The sequence below is a fragment of the Phoca vitulina genome, unplaced genomic scaffold (genome assembly GCF_004348235.1).
Source record: "Phoca vitulina isolate PV1807 unplaced genomic scaffold, GSC_HSeal_1.0 scaffold84, whole genome shotgun sequence".
NCBI classification, from domain to species: domain Eukaryota; kingdom Metazoa; phylum Chordata; class Mammalia; order Carnivora; family Phocidae; genus Phoca; species Phoca vitulina.
The window spans coordinates 4,487,046-4,504,379 of NW_022589787.1; the positions used below are offsets into that span (position 1 = coordinate 4,487,046).

Below are 17,334 nucleotides of genomic sequence, written 5' to 3' on the forward strand. Positions count from 1 at the left end.
CATGGAGCACTGGGTGTTATGCACAAACAATGAATCATGGAACACTACATCTAAAACTAATGATGTAATGTATGGGGATTAACATAACAATAAAAAAAAGTAAAAAATAATTATCAGAAATATTTAGGTGGCTGAGATAAAAGCTGGTTTAACTTAAAATATTCTAATTACAAACTCCATCATTTTCTCCTTGGTGAATATGTGGAAAGACTTATAGACTTGGGCTTTTTTCATTCACTCAGTAAAATATGAAATATAAAAGTCAGGTAAAAGATGACATTGCAAAAGTTCTAAAGTCTTACCTCCATCAGAACAAAGAGTGCTGCAAAGAATAGAAGAGTTGCCCATTCCACTCGGTGTAGAATTATCTCAAAATCATGAATATCAGCTAAAATTAGCAACCAGATGGCACCCAGAATAGCAATCCACCCTGAAAAACAAATAAGTGGACATATGTAGTTCAATTGTTAACACACTGAGTTTTTATCTTATGATTGCTTTCTTTTTTGAAGAAAATTTATATTCTGCAAACTGAACATATCAAAATGTACAATTTATATTTTGGCTAATGTATATACCCACAAAACGAATAATACAATCAAGACAATGAAAACATTCACTACCCCCAGCAATTTACTAATGTTTGCATTCTTGTATCCTCTCTATCTCCCCCTGTAACCCCACCCTACCCCCAGGAACTATTCATGTCTTTTTTTTTTTTTTCACTATAGTTTATATTTTCTATATTTTCTATAAATGCAATCATACAGCATTCATTCTTTTGTCTGACAGCTTCCACTTCAACACAACTATTTTAAAATTCTGCAATATTGGTTTGTGGATCAATAGTTCATTAGTTTTTATTGTTTAGTAATATGCCATAGTATGGCTATGGGATGATGTACATATCTATTCACTGTTGATGGGACATTTGGATTGCTTCCATTATTTGACTATTACAAACAAATGTGCTATCATATACAATTATCTATCTATGCATGTGTTTTCAGTTCCCTTGGATAAATACCTAGGAATGGAATAGTTGATCTTATGATAGGTTAATATTATAGAATATTTACGTTTTAAGAAACTGTGAAATTGTTTTCCAAAATGGTTGTAACATTATATAACACCACCAGCAGTATCAGAATTTGTTACCCCAGATTTTCAACACTGGGTCAGCCTTTTTTAATGTTTGACATTCCGATGAGTATGAAGGGTCTTTATTGTGGTTTCAAATTGCATTTCTCTAAAGGCTAATGATTTTGAGTGTTTTTCATGTACCTATTTGCCATCTACAGATATTCTTTTGTGAAGTTTTTGTTCAAACAGTCTGCTCATTTTTTTTAATGAGTAGGGCAAATAAGACCCAAAATAAGTACAAGAAAAGAAAGAGTAAGGATTGGAGCAGAAATCAGTGAAATAGGAAGTAGAAAAATAGTAGAGCAAAGCAATGGCACCAAAATTTGGTTCTTAGAGAAAATCAAGAAGGTTGATAAACCTTAGCCAATTTGAATAGGACAAAATATGAGAGGACAAAATTTAACAATATCAAGAAAAAGAACAGTGACATGACTATAAATTCTATAGACATAAAAAGAGTACTACTTTGGGGTGCCTGGGTGGCTCAGTCAGTTAAGTGTCCAACTCTTAATTTTGGCTCAGGTCATGATTTCAGGGTCATGCGATCAAGCCCCTCTTCAGGCTCCTCTTTGTCCGCCTGCCCTCCCCCCCCCACCAGCCGACCTGCTCTCTCTCTCTAAAATGAATACATAAATCTTCAAAAAAAAAAAAAAGAGTACTGGAGCAAGATGGAGGAGGAGTAGGAGACCTGGATTTCGTCTGGTACCAGGAATTCAGCTGGATAGGGATCAAACCATTCTGAACACCTACGAACTCAACAGGAGATTGAAGAAAAGAATAGCAACAACCCTCTGAACAGAAAAGCGACCACTTCCTGGAATGTAGGACTTGTGGAGAAGTGAATCCGAGGTGATATTCGGAAGGATAGACAGCGGGGGGAGGGGCCTCCATCAGCCGCTTCTGGCAAGTGATAGAGCAATGGCGGACCACAAAATCGGAACTTTTAGAAGTCGGCTCCGCTGAGGAACGTTGCTCCAGTGACTAAGCGGGGGGTGGAACCCTCGCTGGGACAGTGTGTTCTCAGGACCCTTGGGGTCACAGAAAGACCAGGGGTGCCTGAGTGCAGCAGAGCTCCCAGGTACAAGAGCGGGGAAGCCGGCTGCAGAGACAGAGCCGAGGCGTGGGCTCTCAGCTCGGGATTGCCATAAACCATGATCCAGGGCACAGTCGGGCCACTGCTACTCCAGCAGGAACCCAACAAGTGGCAGATCCGGGGAGACTCACCTTCCTCCCCCGGGAGGAGCGGCGTGAGAGCACACCACAGGGATCTGCTGGGTTTGGAGACTCCACACGAGTTGGGTGCCAGAGATAGAAATGCTGGGTCACAGGCCGGGTGAGCATGGAGTGCGGCCAGAGACCGGGGAGACAGGAGTGATTGATTGCTTTTCTCTGGGGGCTCACTGAGGAGCGGGGCCCCGAGTTCTCGGCTCCTCTGGGGCAGAGATTGGGAGGCCGCCATTTTCACTCTTCTCCTCCAAAGCTATACGGAAAGCTTGCAGGGAACAAAAGCTCCCGAGAGCAAACCCGAGCACATTACTTAGCCTGGACCCAGCAAGGGCGGGACAATTCCGCCTCTGGCAAAGACATCTGGGAACCATGGCAACAGGCCCCTCCCCCAGAAGATCAGCAAGAACAGCCAGCCAAGACCAAGTTTACCGATCAATGAGAAGGGCAGAACTCCAGCACTAGGGGAATACTGCGCAAAGAATCCATGGCTTTTTTACCATGATTCTTTAGTCTTTCAAAGTTAATTTTTTTTAACTGCCTTTTTTTTTTAATTTTTCTTTTTCCCTTTCTCAACCAACATTGTATCAATCCCTTTTTTAAAAAACATTTTTATTTTTCATTTTTAAAGTCATATTCTATCCCTTCATAGTAGTTACCCTTATTTTTGGCATATATAAATAAGTTGTTCTCTCTAAAATTTTGAGATACAGTTTCTTCTAACAGATCAAAATATACCCTAAATCTCTAGTGTACAGCTTTGTTCTAGTCTCCTGCCTGATCACATTCTCTCCATTTTTTTTAATCCTCTTCTTTCTTTTCTCAAACAACTTCTTATCAATTACTTTTATAAAATTTTTTATAATTTTCATATTTACAGTCATCTTCCATTCCTTCAGCCTATCAACCCTTATTTTTGTACATATGTAAGTTTTTCTTTCTTTAAAATTTTGGGAGTCACTTTCTTCTAACAGACCAAAATACACCCAAGATCTAGTGTGTGGAACTGATCTATGTACCAGCCTGATCATATTTGATCATATTCTGGGTTTTTTTGTTTTGTTCTGTTTTTGTTTGTTTTTATCTTTTTCTTTTTCTTTTTTTTTTTCTTTTTTCTTTCCTTCCCTTTCTTTTCCCCCGGCTTCAGGTGTTTTCTGATTTGTTTAGAGTATATTTTCTGGGGACGTTGTTACCCTGTTAGCATTTTGTTCTCTCATTCACCTATTCTCCTCTCGACAAAATGACAAGACGGAAAAAATCACCTCAACAAAAAGAACAAGAGGTAGTACCGACTGCCAGGGACCTACTCAATATGGACATTAGTACGATGTCGGATCTAGACTTCAGAATCATCACTTTAAAGATACTAGCTGGGCTTGAAAAAAGCATGGAAGTGATTAGAGAAACCCTTTCTGGAGAAATAAAAGAACTAAAATCTAACCAAGTCGAAATAAAAAAGGCTATTAATGAGGTGCATTCAAAAATGGGGGCGCTAACTGCTAGGATAAATGAAGCAGAAGAGAGAATCAGTGATATGGAAGACCAAATGATGGAAAATAAAGGAGCTGAGAAAAAGAGAGATAAACAACTACTGGATCACGAGGGCAGAATTCAAGAGATAAGCGATACCATAAGGCAAAACAGCATTAGAATAATTGGGATCCCAGAAGAAGAAGAAAGAGAGAGAGGGGCAGAAGGTATATTGGAGCAAATTATAGCAGAGAACTTCCCTAATTTGGGGAAGGAAACAGACAACAAAATCCAGGAGGCACAGAGAACCCCTCTCAAATTCAATACAAATAAGTCAACACTCCAACATCTAATAGTAAAACTTATGAGGCTCAGAGACAAAGAGAAAATCCTGAAAGCAGCTCGGGAGAAGAGATCTGTAACCTACAATGGTAGAAACATTCGATTGGCAACAGACCTATCCACAGAGACCTGGCAGGCCAGAAAGGACTGGCATGGTATATTCAGAGCACTAAATGAGAAAAATATGCAGCCAAGAATACTATATCCAGCTAGGCTGTCATTGAAAATAGAAGGAGAGGGGCGCCTGGGTGGCTCAGATGGTTAAGCGTCTGCCTTTGGCTCAGGTCATGATCCCAGGGTCCTGGGATCGAGCCCTGCATCGGGCTGCCTGCTCAAGTGGGGAGCCTGCTTCTTCGTCTCCCTCTGCCATTCTCTCCACTTGTGCTCTCTGGCTCTATCTCTGTCAAATAAATAAATAAAATCTTAAAAAAAAAAAAAAAGAAATAGAAGGAGAGATAAAAATATTCCAGGACAAACAAAAACTAAAGGAATTTGCAAACACGAAACTAGCCCTACAAGAAATCTTGAAAGGGGTCCGCTAAGCAAAGAGAGAGCCTAAAAACAACATAGACCACAAAGGAACACAGACAATATACAGTAACAGTCCCCTTACAGGCAATACAATGGCACTAAATTCATATCTTTCAATAGTTACCCTGAATACAAATGGGCTAAATGCCCCAATCAAAAGACACAGGCTATCAGATTGGATAAATAAGAAGACCCATCGATATGCTGTCTGCAAGAGACTCATTTTAGACCCAAAGACACCCCCAGATTGAAAGTGAGGGGGTGGAAAACCATTTACCATGCTAATGGACATCAAAAGAAAGCTGGGGTGGCAATCCTTATATCAGACAAATCAGATTTTAAACCAAAGACTGTAATAAGAGATGAGGAAGGACACTATATCATACTTAAAGGGTCTATCCAACAAGAAGATCTAACACTTGTAAATATCTATGTCCCTAACATGGGAGTGGCCAATTATATGAGGCAATTAATAACAAAAGCAAAGAAACACATTGACAACAATACAATAATAGTGGGGGACTTTAATGGACAGATCATCTAAGCAAAAGATCAACAAGGAAATAAAGACTTTAAATGACACACTGGACCAAATGGACTTCAGAAACATATTCAGAACATTCGATCCCAAAGCAACGGAATACACATTCTTCTCTAGTGCCCATGGAACATTCTACAGAATAGATCACATCCTAGGTCACAAATCAGGTCTCAACCAGTACCAAAAGATTAGGATCATTCCCTGCCTATTTTCAGACCACAATGCTTTGAAACTAGAACTCAGTCACAAGAGGGAAGTCGGAAAGAACTCAAATACATGGAGGCTAAAGAGCATCCTACTAAAGAATGAATGGGCCAACCAGGAAATTAAAGAAGAATTTAAAAAAATAATGGAAACAAATGAAAATGAAAACACAACTGTTCAAAATCTTTGGGATGCAGCAAAGGCAGTCCTAAGAGAAAAGTATATAGCAATATAAGCCTTCCTCAAGAAACAAGAAAGGTCTCAAATACACAACCTAACCCTATACCTAAAGGAGCTGGAGAAAGAACAGCAAATAAAGCCTAAACCCAGCAGAAGAAGAGAAATAATAAAGATCAGAGCAGAAATCAATGAAATAGAAACCAAAAGAACAGTAGAACAGATCAACAAAACCGGGAGCTGGTTCTTTGAAAGAATTAACAAGATTGATAAACTCCACGCCAGACTTATCAAAAAGAAAAGAGAAATGACCCAAATCAACAAAATCATGAATGAAAGAGGAGAGATCACAACCAACACCAAAGAAATACAAATAATTATAAGAACATATTATGAGCAACTCTATGCCAGCAAATTAGACAATCTGGAAGAAATGGATGCATTCCTAGAGATGTATCAACTACCAAAACTGAACCAGGAAGAAATAGAAAACCTGAACAGACCTATAACCACTAAGGAAATTGAAGCAGTCATCAAAAATCTCCCAACAAACAAAAGCCCAGGGCCAGATAGCTTCCCAGGGAAATTCTACCAAACATTTAGAGAAGAATTAATACCTATTCCTCTGAAAATGTTCCAAAAAATAGAAATGGAAGAAAACTTCCAAACCCATTCTATGAGGCCACCATTACCTTGACCCCAAACCAGTAAATACCCCATCAAAAAGGAGAATTACAGAACAATATCCATGATGAACATGGATGCAAAAATTCTCACCAAAATACTAGCCAGTAGGATTCAACAGTAGCCAAAGGGATTATTTGGCTACAACAGTAGCCAAAAGGATTATTCACCACAACCAAGTGGGATTTATTCCTGCGCTGCAAGGTTGGTTCAACATGCGCAAATCAATCAATGTGATACAATACATTAATAAAAGAAGAACAAGAACCATATGATCCTCTCAATAGATGCAGAAAAAGCATTTGACAAAGTACAGCATCCGTTACCGATCTAAACTTTTAGAGTACAGATATAGAGGGTACATACCTCAATATCATAAAATCCATCTATGAAAAACCTACAGCAAATATCATTCTCAATGGGGAGAAACTGAGAGCTTTCCCCATAAGGTCAGGAACACAGCAGGGATGTCCACTATCACCACTGCTATTCAACACAGTGCAAGAATTCCTAGCCACAGCAATCAGACAGCAAAAAGAAATCAAAGGCATCCAAATCGGCAAAGAAGAAGTCAAACTCTCACTGTTTACAGTTGATAGGATACTTTATGTGGAAAACCCAAAAGACTTCACCCCAAAACTGCTAGAACTCATACAGGAATTCAGTAAAGTGGCAGGATATAAAACCAATGCACATAAATCAGCGGTGTTCCTATACACCAACAACAAGACAGAAGACAGAGAAATTAAGGAGTCGATCCCATTTACAATTGCACCCCAAACCATCAGATACCTAGGAATAAATCTAACCAAAGAGGCAAAGAACCTGCACTCAGAAAACTATAATACTCATGGAAGAAACTGAGGAAGACACAAAGAAATGGAAAAACGTTCTATGATCATAGATTGGAAGAACAAATATTGTGAAGATGTTAATGCTACCTAGTGCATCTACACATTCAAAGCAATCCCCAACAAAAGACCATCCACTATTTTCAAAAAAATGGAACAAATAATCCTAAAATTTGTATGGAACCAGGAAAGACCCCGAATAGCCAGAGGAATGTTGAAAAAGAAAAACAAAGCTGGCGGCATCACAATTCCGGACTTCCAGCTCTATTACAAAGCTGTCATCATCAAGACAGTATGGTCCTGCCACAAAAACAGACACATAGATCAATGGAACAGAATAGAGAGCCCAGAAATGGACCCTCAACTCTATGGTCAACTCATCTTCGACAGAGCAGGAAAGAATGTCCAGTGGAAAAAAGACTGTCTCTTCAACAAATGGTGTTGGGAAAATTGGACAGCCACATGCATAAGAATGATACTAGACCATTTCCTTACACCACACACAAAAATAGACTCCAAATGGTTGAAAGACTTAAATGTGAGACAGGAGTCCATCCAAATCCTAAAGCAGAACACAAGCATCAACCTCTTTGACCTCAGCTACAGCAACTTCTTCCTAGAAACATGGCCAAAGGCAAGGGAAGCAAGGGCAAAAATGAACTACTGGGACTTCATCAAGATAAAAAGCTTTTGCACAGCAAAAGAAACAGTCAACAACACCACAAGACAACTGACAGAATGGGAGAAGATATTTGCAAATGATATATCAGATAAAGGGCTAGTATCCAAAATCTATAAAGAACTTCTTAAACTCAACACCCAAAGAACAAATGATCCAATCAAGAAATGGACAGACGACATGAAGAGACATTTCTGCAAAGAAGACATCCAAATGGCCAACAGACACAAGAAAAAGTGCTCAACGTCACCCGGCATTAGGGAAATCCAAATCAAAACCTCAATGAGATACCACCTCACACCAGTCAGAATGGCTAAAATTAACAAGTCAGGAAACGACAGATGTTGGCAGGGATGCGGAGAAAGGGGAACCCTCTTACACCGTTGGTGCGAATGCAAGCTGGTGCAGGCACTCTGGAAAACAGTATGGAGGTTACTCAAAAAGTTGAAAATAGAGCTACTGTACGATCCAGCAATTGCACCCTGATGTAGGGACCCGATATGTACGTGCACCCCGATGTTTATAGCAGCAGTGTCCACAATAGCTAAACTGTGGAAAGAGCCAAGATATCTACCCACAGATGAATGGATAAAGAAGAAGTGGTATATATATACAATGGAATATTATGCAGCCATCAAAAGGAATGAGATCTTGTCATTTTCAACGACATGGATGGAACTGGAGGGTGTTATGCTGAGCGAAATAAGTCAATCAGAGAAAGACATGTATCATATGACCTCACTGATATGAGGAATTCTTAATCTCAGGAAACAAACTGAAGGTTGCTGCAGTGGTGGGGGGGTGGGAGGAATGGAGTGGCTGGGTGATAGACATTGGGGAGGGTATGTGCTATGGTGAGCGCTGGGAATTGTGCAAGACTGTTGAATCTCAGATCTGTACCCCTGAAACAAATATTACAATATATGTTTAAAAAAAGAAGAAGAAGAAGATAGCAGGAGGGGAAGAATGAAGGGGGGAAATCGGAGGGGGAGATGAACCATGAGAGACGATGGACTCTGAAAAACAAACTGAGAGTTCTAGAGGGGAAGGGGGTAGGAGGATGGGTTAGCCTGGTGATGGGTATTAAAGAGGGCACGTTCTGCATGGAGCACTGGGTGTTATACACAAACAATGAATCATGGAACACTACATCAAAATCTAATGATGTAATGTATGGTGATTAACATAACAATTAAAACATTAAAGAAAAAAAAAGAGTACTATAATAATTTTCTATACCTGCCATAATAAATTACCACACATGTAGTGGCTTAAAATAAAACCTACTTCTTAAATCACAGTTTTCACAGGTCAGAAGTATGGTGGGCTCAGCTACATTTCTGACTAGAGCATCATTAAGGTAAAATCAATGTGGCGGCATTCCTGGTGCTGAATTCCTTTCTGGAGGCTCTAGGAAAGAATCTGCTTTCTTATTCATTTAAGTTGTTGACATAATTCAGTTCCTTGCAGCTGTAATCCTGAGGCCCCAATTTCCTCACTGGCTGTCACCCAGGAGTTTTTCTCTCTTCTAGAGGTCACCCCCGTTCCCTGGGTCAAGACCCCCACCCTCATCTATCATCAAAGCCAGCCAATAGTAGGTCAAGTCCCTCTCATACTTCAAATCTCTTTTGCCTCTTCTTCTGTTTCATCTCTCTAACTGACTCTTCTGTCTTTCACTTCTACTTTTAGGGGCCCATGTGATTACACTGGGCACACCTAGATAATCAAGGAAAATCTTGTATTAAGGTTTGTAACCTTAATTCTATCTGCAAAGTCCCTTTGCCACACAACATAACACATACAAGCATTAACAACAGGAATTAGAGTATAGACACCTTTGAGGGGCCACATATGGATTAATTTGGAAAGAGCATTTTAACAATGTAGGGTCTTCTGATCTATGAACTTGTTATGTATCTCCATTTATTTAGGTCTTCTTTATAAAGGTTTTCCTAAGAATGTTCTGTAGAAATCCCAGCCATCTTTTGTGTTGAAATTAACAAACTGATTCTGAAATTCATATGGGAATGCAAAGGACCTAGAATAGCCAATACAACCTTGAAAAAGAAGAGAAAATTTGAAGAACACACATTATCTCACATTAAGACTTATTAGAAAGCTACAATAGTCAAAACAGTGTAGTATTGCATGAGTATAATCAATTTGATTAATGAAGAATCCAGAAATACACCTATACATTCCTGGCCAGTTGATTTTCAACAAAGGTTCAGTGACAGTTCAGTGAAGAAATAGTAGTTTTTTATACAAATGTTGCTGGAGCAATTGGATATCCACATGCAAAAAAAAAAAATTGTTTTACTTTGATCTGTTCATTGAATCACATACAAAAGTTAACTAAGTGGATCATATGCCTAATGGAAAATTTATAACTATAAAATGTTTAGAATAAAATATAGAAAAGTCTCTTTGACCCTGGGAAACTTTCTTGGATACAACACTAAAAGCATGATGTATAAAAGGAAATTTTCATTAATTGGACTCATGTTTCTCAAAAGTCACTGTTAAGTAAACACAAAGACAAGCCACAGACTAGGAGAAAAATTTGCAAATGATCTATCTCATAAAGGACTCAGCATACCTGAATATATTCCTCAAAATTCTCAAAACCCAACAATAACAAACAACTCCATTAAAATGGAGAATATTTTGAAAAGGCACTTCACCATAGAATATATAAGGATGGAATATAAGCACATGCAAATATGTTCAACATCACTAATCATCAGGAAAATGCAAAGCAAAACCATACCTTACTACATACCTTAGAATGTGTAAAAATAAAAAGCCAGACCAAACTAAGTATGGACAAAGATATGGAGGAATTGGAAATCTCACATACTGCTAATGGATTTGTAAAATGTTACAACCACTTTGGAAAACAGCCTAGCAATCTTTAAAAACATTGCCCATAATCTACCAAATGATCCAACCATTCCACTTGTAGGTATTAACTCAAGAGAAATTAAAGCATACGATGAAAGAAGGAACTGAACACGAATGTTCATTGTAGTTTCAGTCATAATAGTAAAAAACTAGAAATGATCCAAATACACAACAGGTGAATCGATATATGAATTGTGGCATATTCAACCCATAGTATACTATTCGGCCAATAAAAAGGAAGGAAATATTGATGTACACTACCACATGGATGAATCTCATAAGAATTATCCTGATAAAAGAAGTCAGACTTAAAAAATTACATATTATACAAATCTTTTACATAAAACTCTAGAAAATGCAAATAGCAGGGATTGATAAACTATAGCTCATGGGTCAAATCTGGCCCACTTCCTGTTTTTGTAAATAATTTTTTATTGGAACACATCCATAGTGATTCATGTATATATTTTCTGTGGCTGCTTTAGCACAACAGCAGCATTCAGTTTGTGGTAGTATTTGTGTATGGCCTGCATTGTTTCAAATATTTAATATCTCTGGCTCTTTTCAGAACAGTTTGCCAAACCCTGATCAATAGTGACAGAAAACAGATCAGATTGCCTGGGGAGAAACTGGTGAGGGGAAGATGGCAGCAAAGTAGGAGGACCCTACGCTTACATCATCCCACAAATACAACTAGATAACTATCAAATCATCCTAAATACCCCCAAAATCGACCTGAACACTGGCAGAACAAACTCCAAAACTAAAGATAGAGAAGAGACCACATCAAAGAAGGTACGAAGTGCAGAGACATGGCTTGGGAGAGAAGCGGATCACGGTGACTGAGATGGGAAGGGAGCCACAGTCATGGAAAAGGGCAAGAGACAGACTAGCACACAGGGGAACTCACATTGAGAAGAGGAATCCCCATAGCAATTGGCTTGAAAATGAGAGGGGCCGAGTTTTTTGAATTCTTGCAGACAGCGGGGCTTAAAGCCTGGAATTTTAAAAGTCAGTGGACTTGGTTGGGATTGAGCCTGGAGGGCACTGGGGCCACTCTTGGAAAGAAGGCCAGGCAAACATCCCACAGACATACAGTGTGGCAAAGACTATCTGAAGAGTGCCTGGGGCACAAAATGGAAAGGTTATTTGCTCAACTCAGAGCATGTCCCAAAGAGGCAGTGTTCATGGACAGACCCCTCTGGGAACAAAAAACTGGCAGGCCTCATTTTCCTTCCCCATCCCTCAGCATTAGCACAGAGCCACCTGCAGGAAGCAGAGCAGCACTGACACTCACCACCTCACTTGCTTACAACAAGCCCTGCCCCCAACTGTGCTGCAGTGGAACTGCCCTTCCCAGTCATGCTTGCCCCAGTCCCAGCACCGAGAGTCCCCTAACCCCAGAAGACTGGTACAAACCCCTGCATACACCGTGTCTCCTGACCTGGGAATCTTGCAGGGCCTTGGTTCCAGCAGCAGTGGTAAGAGGTCCCATTTCACAAGCAGATCAGAGCACAACTAGTTAAAACTTGCCATATTCAGCTCAGGGACCAAACACTGCCCATAACAGAAAAAGACAGCTTCTGAATATGACTAGCCTAAAGGATAAAATAGCCAGGACACAAAAGCACAGTGCATGCAGCACACATTGGACACACTTACTGAAGCACCAGGCCCTGGGGAAGAGGGGACACTACAAGGTAGGGCAATACAGGACATCTTCTTCATAAGGCCATTACCCTCTAGAACAAGAGAAATATCTGACTTTTGCAGCACATAGAAACAGGCACAGAGACTTAGACAAAATGAGAAGATATAGAAAATTGTCCCAAATGAAAGAACAGGACAAGGCCATGGCCAGAGATCTAAGCAAAACAGATATAAGTAACATGCCTGATGGAGTATTTAAAGCAATGACCATAAGGATACTCACTGGACTTGATAAAAGAGTGGAAGACATCAGTGAGACTCTTAACACAGAGATAAAAAGGAATCAGAGATGAAGAGTGCAATACATTTATTGCACTTTTAGAATACATTTATTGCATATTTAGAAATATATTTGATACAATGAGTAACAGGCTGGAAGAGGCAGAGGAATGAATTAATGACCTAGAAGACACAGTAATGGAAAGTAACCAAGCTGAACAAAAGACAGGAAAAAAGAATTATTCGACGTGAGAATAGACTTAGAGAACTCAGTGACTCCATCAAATGTATTAACATTCATATTATAGGAGTCCCAGAAGAAGAAGAGAGAGAAGTAGGGAAGAAAATTTACTTAAAGAAATAATAGCTGGGGGCACCTGGGTGGCTCAGTCATTAAGTGTCTGTCTTCGGCTCAGGTCATGATCCCAGGGTCCGGGGATTGAGCACCGCATCGGGCTCCTGCTCAGCGGGAAGCCTGCTTCTCCCTCTCCCACTCCCCCTGCTTGTGTTCCCTCTCTCGCTGTCTCTCTCTCTCAAAAAATAAATAAAATCTTAAAAAAAAAAAAAAGAAATAATAGCTGAAAACTCCCCTAATCTGGGGAAGGAAGCAGATATCCAAATCCGGGAGGCACAAAGAAACCCAACAAAAATCAATGGATAAATTCCTAGAAACATATAAACTACCAAAAGTGAAACAGGAAGAAATAGAAAACATGAGCAGACTGATAACCAGCAAATAATTGAATCAGTAATCAAAAAACTTCCCACAAACAAAAATCCAGGGCCAGATGGCTTCACAGGTGAATTCTACCAAACATTTAAAGAATAATTAATACCTATTTTTCTCAAACTATTCCAAAATAATAGAAAAGGAAGACTTCCAAATTCATTCATGAGGCCAGAATTACCCAGATACCAAACCAGATAAAGATTCCACTAAAAAAAGAGAAATACAGGCCAATATCCATTATTAACATGAATGCAAAATTTCTCAATTAAAATACCAGCAAACTGAACCTAACATTACATTAAAAAAATCATTCACCACGATCAAATGGGATTTATTCCTGGGTTTCAAGGGTGGTTCAATATTCACAAACCAATCAGTGTGATACACCACACAAATTAAAGAAATGATAAGAACCATACGATCATTTTGATAGATGCAGAAACAGCATTTGACAAAGTACATCCATTCATGATTAAAATAAAACAAAACAAAACAAAAAACCTTCAACAAAGAAGGTTTAGAGGGAATATACCTCAACATAATAAAGGCCATCCATGAAAAACCCACAGCTGAGATCATCCTAAATGGAGGAAAACTGAGATCTTTTCCACTCCAGTCAGTAACAAGACAAGGATGTCCACTCTCATTACTGTTATTTAACATAGTACTGGAAGTCTTAGCCACAGCAATCAGACAACAACAAGAAACAAAAGGCATCCAAATCAGCAAAGAAGAAGTAAAACTTTCACTATTTGCAGATGACAGCATGCTCTATGTAGAAAACTAAAAAGGCTCCAGCACAAAAATAGCTAGAACTGATACACAAATTCAGTAAACTCACAGGATAGAAAATCAATGCACAGAAACCTGTTACATTTCTTTACACCAATAATGAAGCAGCAGAAACAGAGGAATCAATCTCATTTACAATTGCACCAAAAACCGTAAGATACTTAGGAATAAACCTAACCAAAGAGGTGAAAGACCTGTACTCTGAGAACTATAAAACACTTATGAAAGAAATTGAAGATGACACAAAGAAATAGAAAGGCATTCCATGTTCATGGATTGGAAGAACAAACATTGTTAAAATGTCTATATTCCAAAAGCAATCTACAGATTCAATACCAATAGCATTTTTCACAGAGCTAGAACAAACAACCCTAAAATTTGTGTGGAAACATAAAAACCCCAAATAGCCAAAGCCATCTTGAAAAAGCAAAGCAAAGCTGGAGGCACCACAATTCCGGACTTCAAGTTATATTACAAACCTACAGTAATCAATACAGTATGTGACACAATATATGTCATAAAAGTAGACACATAGATCAACAGAATAGAACAAAAACCCAAAAACAAACCCACAACTCTATGGTCATTTAACCTTCAACAAAGCAGGAAAGAATATGCAATGGAAAAAAGTCTCTTCAACAAATGGTGTTGGGAAAACTGGACAGCAACATGTAAAAGAATGAAACCAGACCACTTTCTTACACCATACACAAAAATAAATTCAAAATGGAGGAAAGCCCTAAATGTGAGACTTGAAACCATCAAAATCCAAGAGAACACAGGCTGTAAATTCTTTCCTATTGGCCATAGCAACTTTTTACTAGATATGTCTTCTGAGGCAAGGGAAACAAAAGTAAAAAGTAAACTATTGGGACTTCTTCAAAATAAAAAGCTTCTTCACCGTGAAGAAAACAATCAACAAAACTAAAAGGCAGCCTATGGAATGGGAGAAGATACTTGCAAATGACATATCTGATAAAGGGTTAGTAACCAAACCATATAAAGAACTTATAAAATTCAATACCCAAAAGTGAATAATCCAATTAAAAAATGGGCATATATATGGTGGAATATTACTCAGTCATAAAAAGAATGAAATCTTGCCATTTACAATGACATGGATGGAGCTAGAGAACATTATGCTAAGCAAAATAAGTCAGCCAAAGAAAGACAAATACCATATGATTTCACTGATATGTGGAATTTAAGAAACAAAACAAGCAAAGGGAAATAAAAGAGAGAGGCAAATCAAGAAACGGACTCTTAACTATAGAGAACAAACCAATAGTTGTAGGAGAGGAGGGAGATGGTGGGGTGGGTTAAATGGGTGATGGGAATTAAGAAGTGTACTTGTGATGAGTACCAGGTAATATATGGAAGTGCTGAATCACTATTTTGTATATCTGAAACTATTATTACACTGTATGTTAACTGAGTTTTTAAATAAAAACTTTTTTAAAAGTTTATATGTGAATGTTGGAGAGGTTGTGGAGAAAGGGGAACCCTCTTCCACTGTTGGTGGGAATGCAAGTTGTTACAGCCACTTTGGAAAACAGTGTGGAGGTTCCTCAAAAATTTAAAAATAGAGCTATCCTAGGACCCAGCAATTGCACTACTGGGTATTTACCCCAAAGACACAGATGTAGTGAAAAGAAGGGCCATATGCACCCCAATGTTCATAGCAGCACTGTCCACCATAGCCAAACTGTGGAAAGAGCCGAGATGCCCTTCAACAGCTGAATGGATAAAGAAGATGTGGTCCATATATACAATGGAATATTACTCAGCCATCAGAAAGGATGAATACCCAACTTTTACATCCACATGGATGGGACTGGAGGAGATTATGCTAAGTGAAATAAGTCAAGCAGAGAAAGTCAATTATCATATGGTTTTGCTTATTTGTGGAACATAAGGAATAGCATGGAGGACATTAGGAAAAGGAAGGGAAAAATGAGGTGGGGGGAATTGGAGGGAGAGATGAACCATGAGAGACTATGGACTCTGAGAAACAAACAGGGTTTTAGAGGGGAGCGGGGAGGGGGGATTGGTTAGCCCAGTGATGGGTATTAAGGAGGGCACGTACTGCATGGAGCACTGGGTGTTATACAAAAACAATGGATCGTGGATCACCACATCAAAAACTAATGATGTATTGTATGGTGACTAACATAACATAATAAAATAAAAAAAATAAAAAATAAAAAAAATAAAAGTTTATATGTGTTGATTGATTCCAATTCTTTCTATTACTCTTATCCTACCTTTGAGAGCTTTAGATAATTTTCTGGAAAATAACAATTATTGCATGTGACCTCTGGAATTTGAAGATATATCCTAACTACCTCTTGTGGTACCCTGTACCTATTATCCTTCCTTATATATGTCTTCCAAAATGTACCCACTTCTATAATCCTGCAAGATCAGTCTTCTCACAATGTCAGAGAAAAGTCCTATTCATCTGGTCCTGAGTGTCTTCTTAACCTGAACTCTTTTGTATGTCACTCTTGGATGCTTGCTCTGTGCCAGGCTCTGAGCTTAAAGGTTATGGGTGGAAATGTAAGCAAGAAACCACTGTGAATTTTAAGGGATTCACCATCCTGCAGAGAACACATAGTAAGCAAAGAGTTGTATATGATGTGTGTGTACATACGAATCATTAGGAAGCCCTCACAGTGAGGAACAAAATGTGGTGATTGAGAGATTTCACCAAAAAAAAGATGATATTCAGGCAAGATCTTAGAGGATGAGTAAGTTTTTCAGGTGAAGAGGGAAAGGGCATTCAAGGTAAAGGTAAAGCATATCTGAGGACAGAGCATCAAGAAGGAAGATGTCAAAGTGACATCAACAAAATGGTGGATGGGCAGCTCCAAGCTCTGGTCCTGTATCAAAAATCAAATAGAAATGGATGATGGATATTAAGGAGAGCACTTGTTAGGTTGAACACTGGGTGTTATATGTAAGTGATGAATCACTAAATTCTACTCCTGAAACCAATATTACACTATATGTTAACTAATTAGAATTTTTTTAAAATTTTTTATTGTTATGTTAATCCCCATACATTACATCATTAGTTTTAGATATAGTGTTCCATGATTCATTGTTTGTGCATAACACCCAGTGCTCCATG

The 17,334-nt window shown here is 38.7% G+C and overlaps 1 protein-coding gene across 1 annotated transcript in view; it reads right to left on the minus strand.

Annotated features, from left to right (window-relative positions):
* OCA2 (OCA2 melanosomal transmembrane protein) overlaps positions 1 to 17,334 on the minus strand; it is a 287,151-nt gene that overhangs the window by 229,608 nt on the left and 40,209 nt on the right. Inside the window, exon 4 of the mRNA XM_032395393.1 lies at positions 303 to 430. Coding sequence (XP_032251284.1) covers positions 303 to 430 — 128 coding nt within the window. The remainder of the gene's footprint in view (positions 1 to 302; positions 431 to 17,334) is intronic.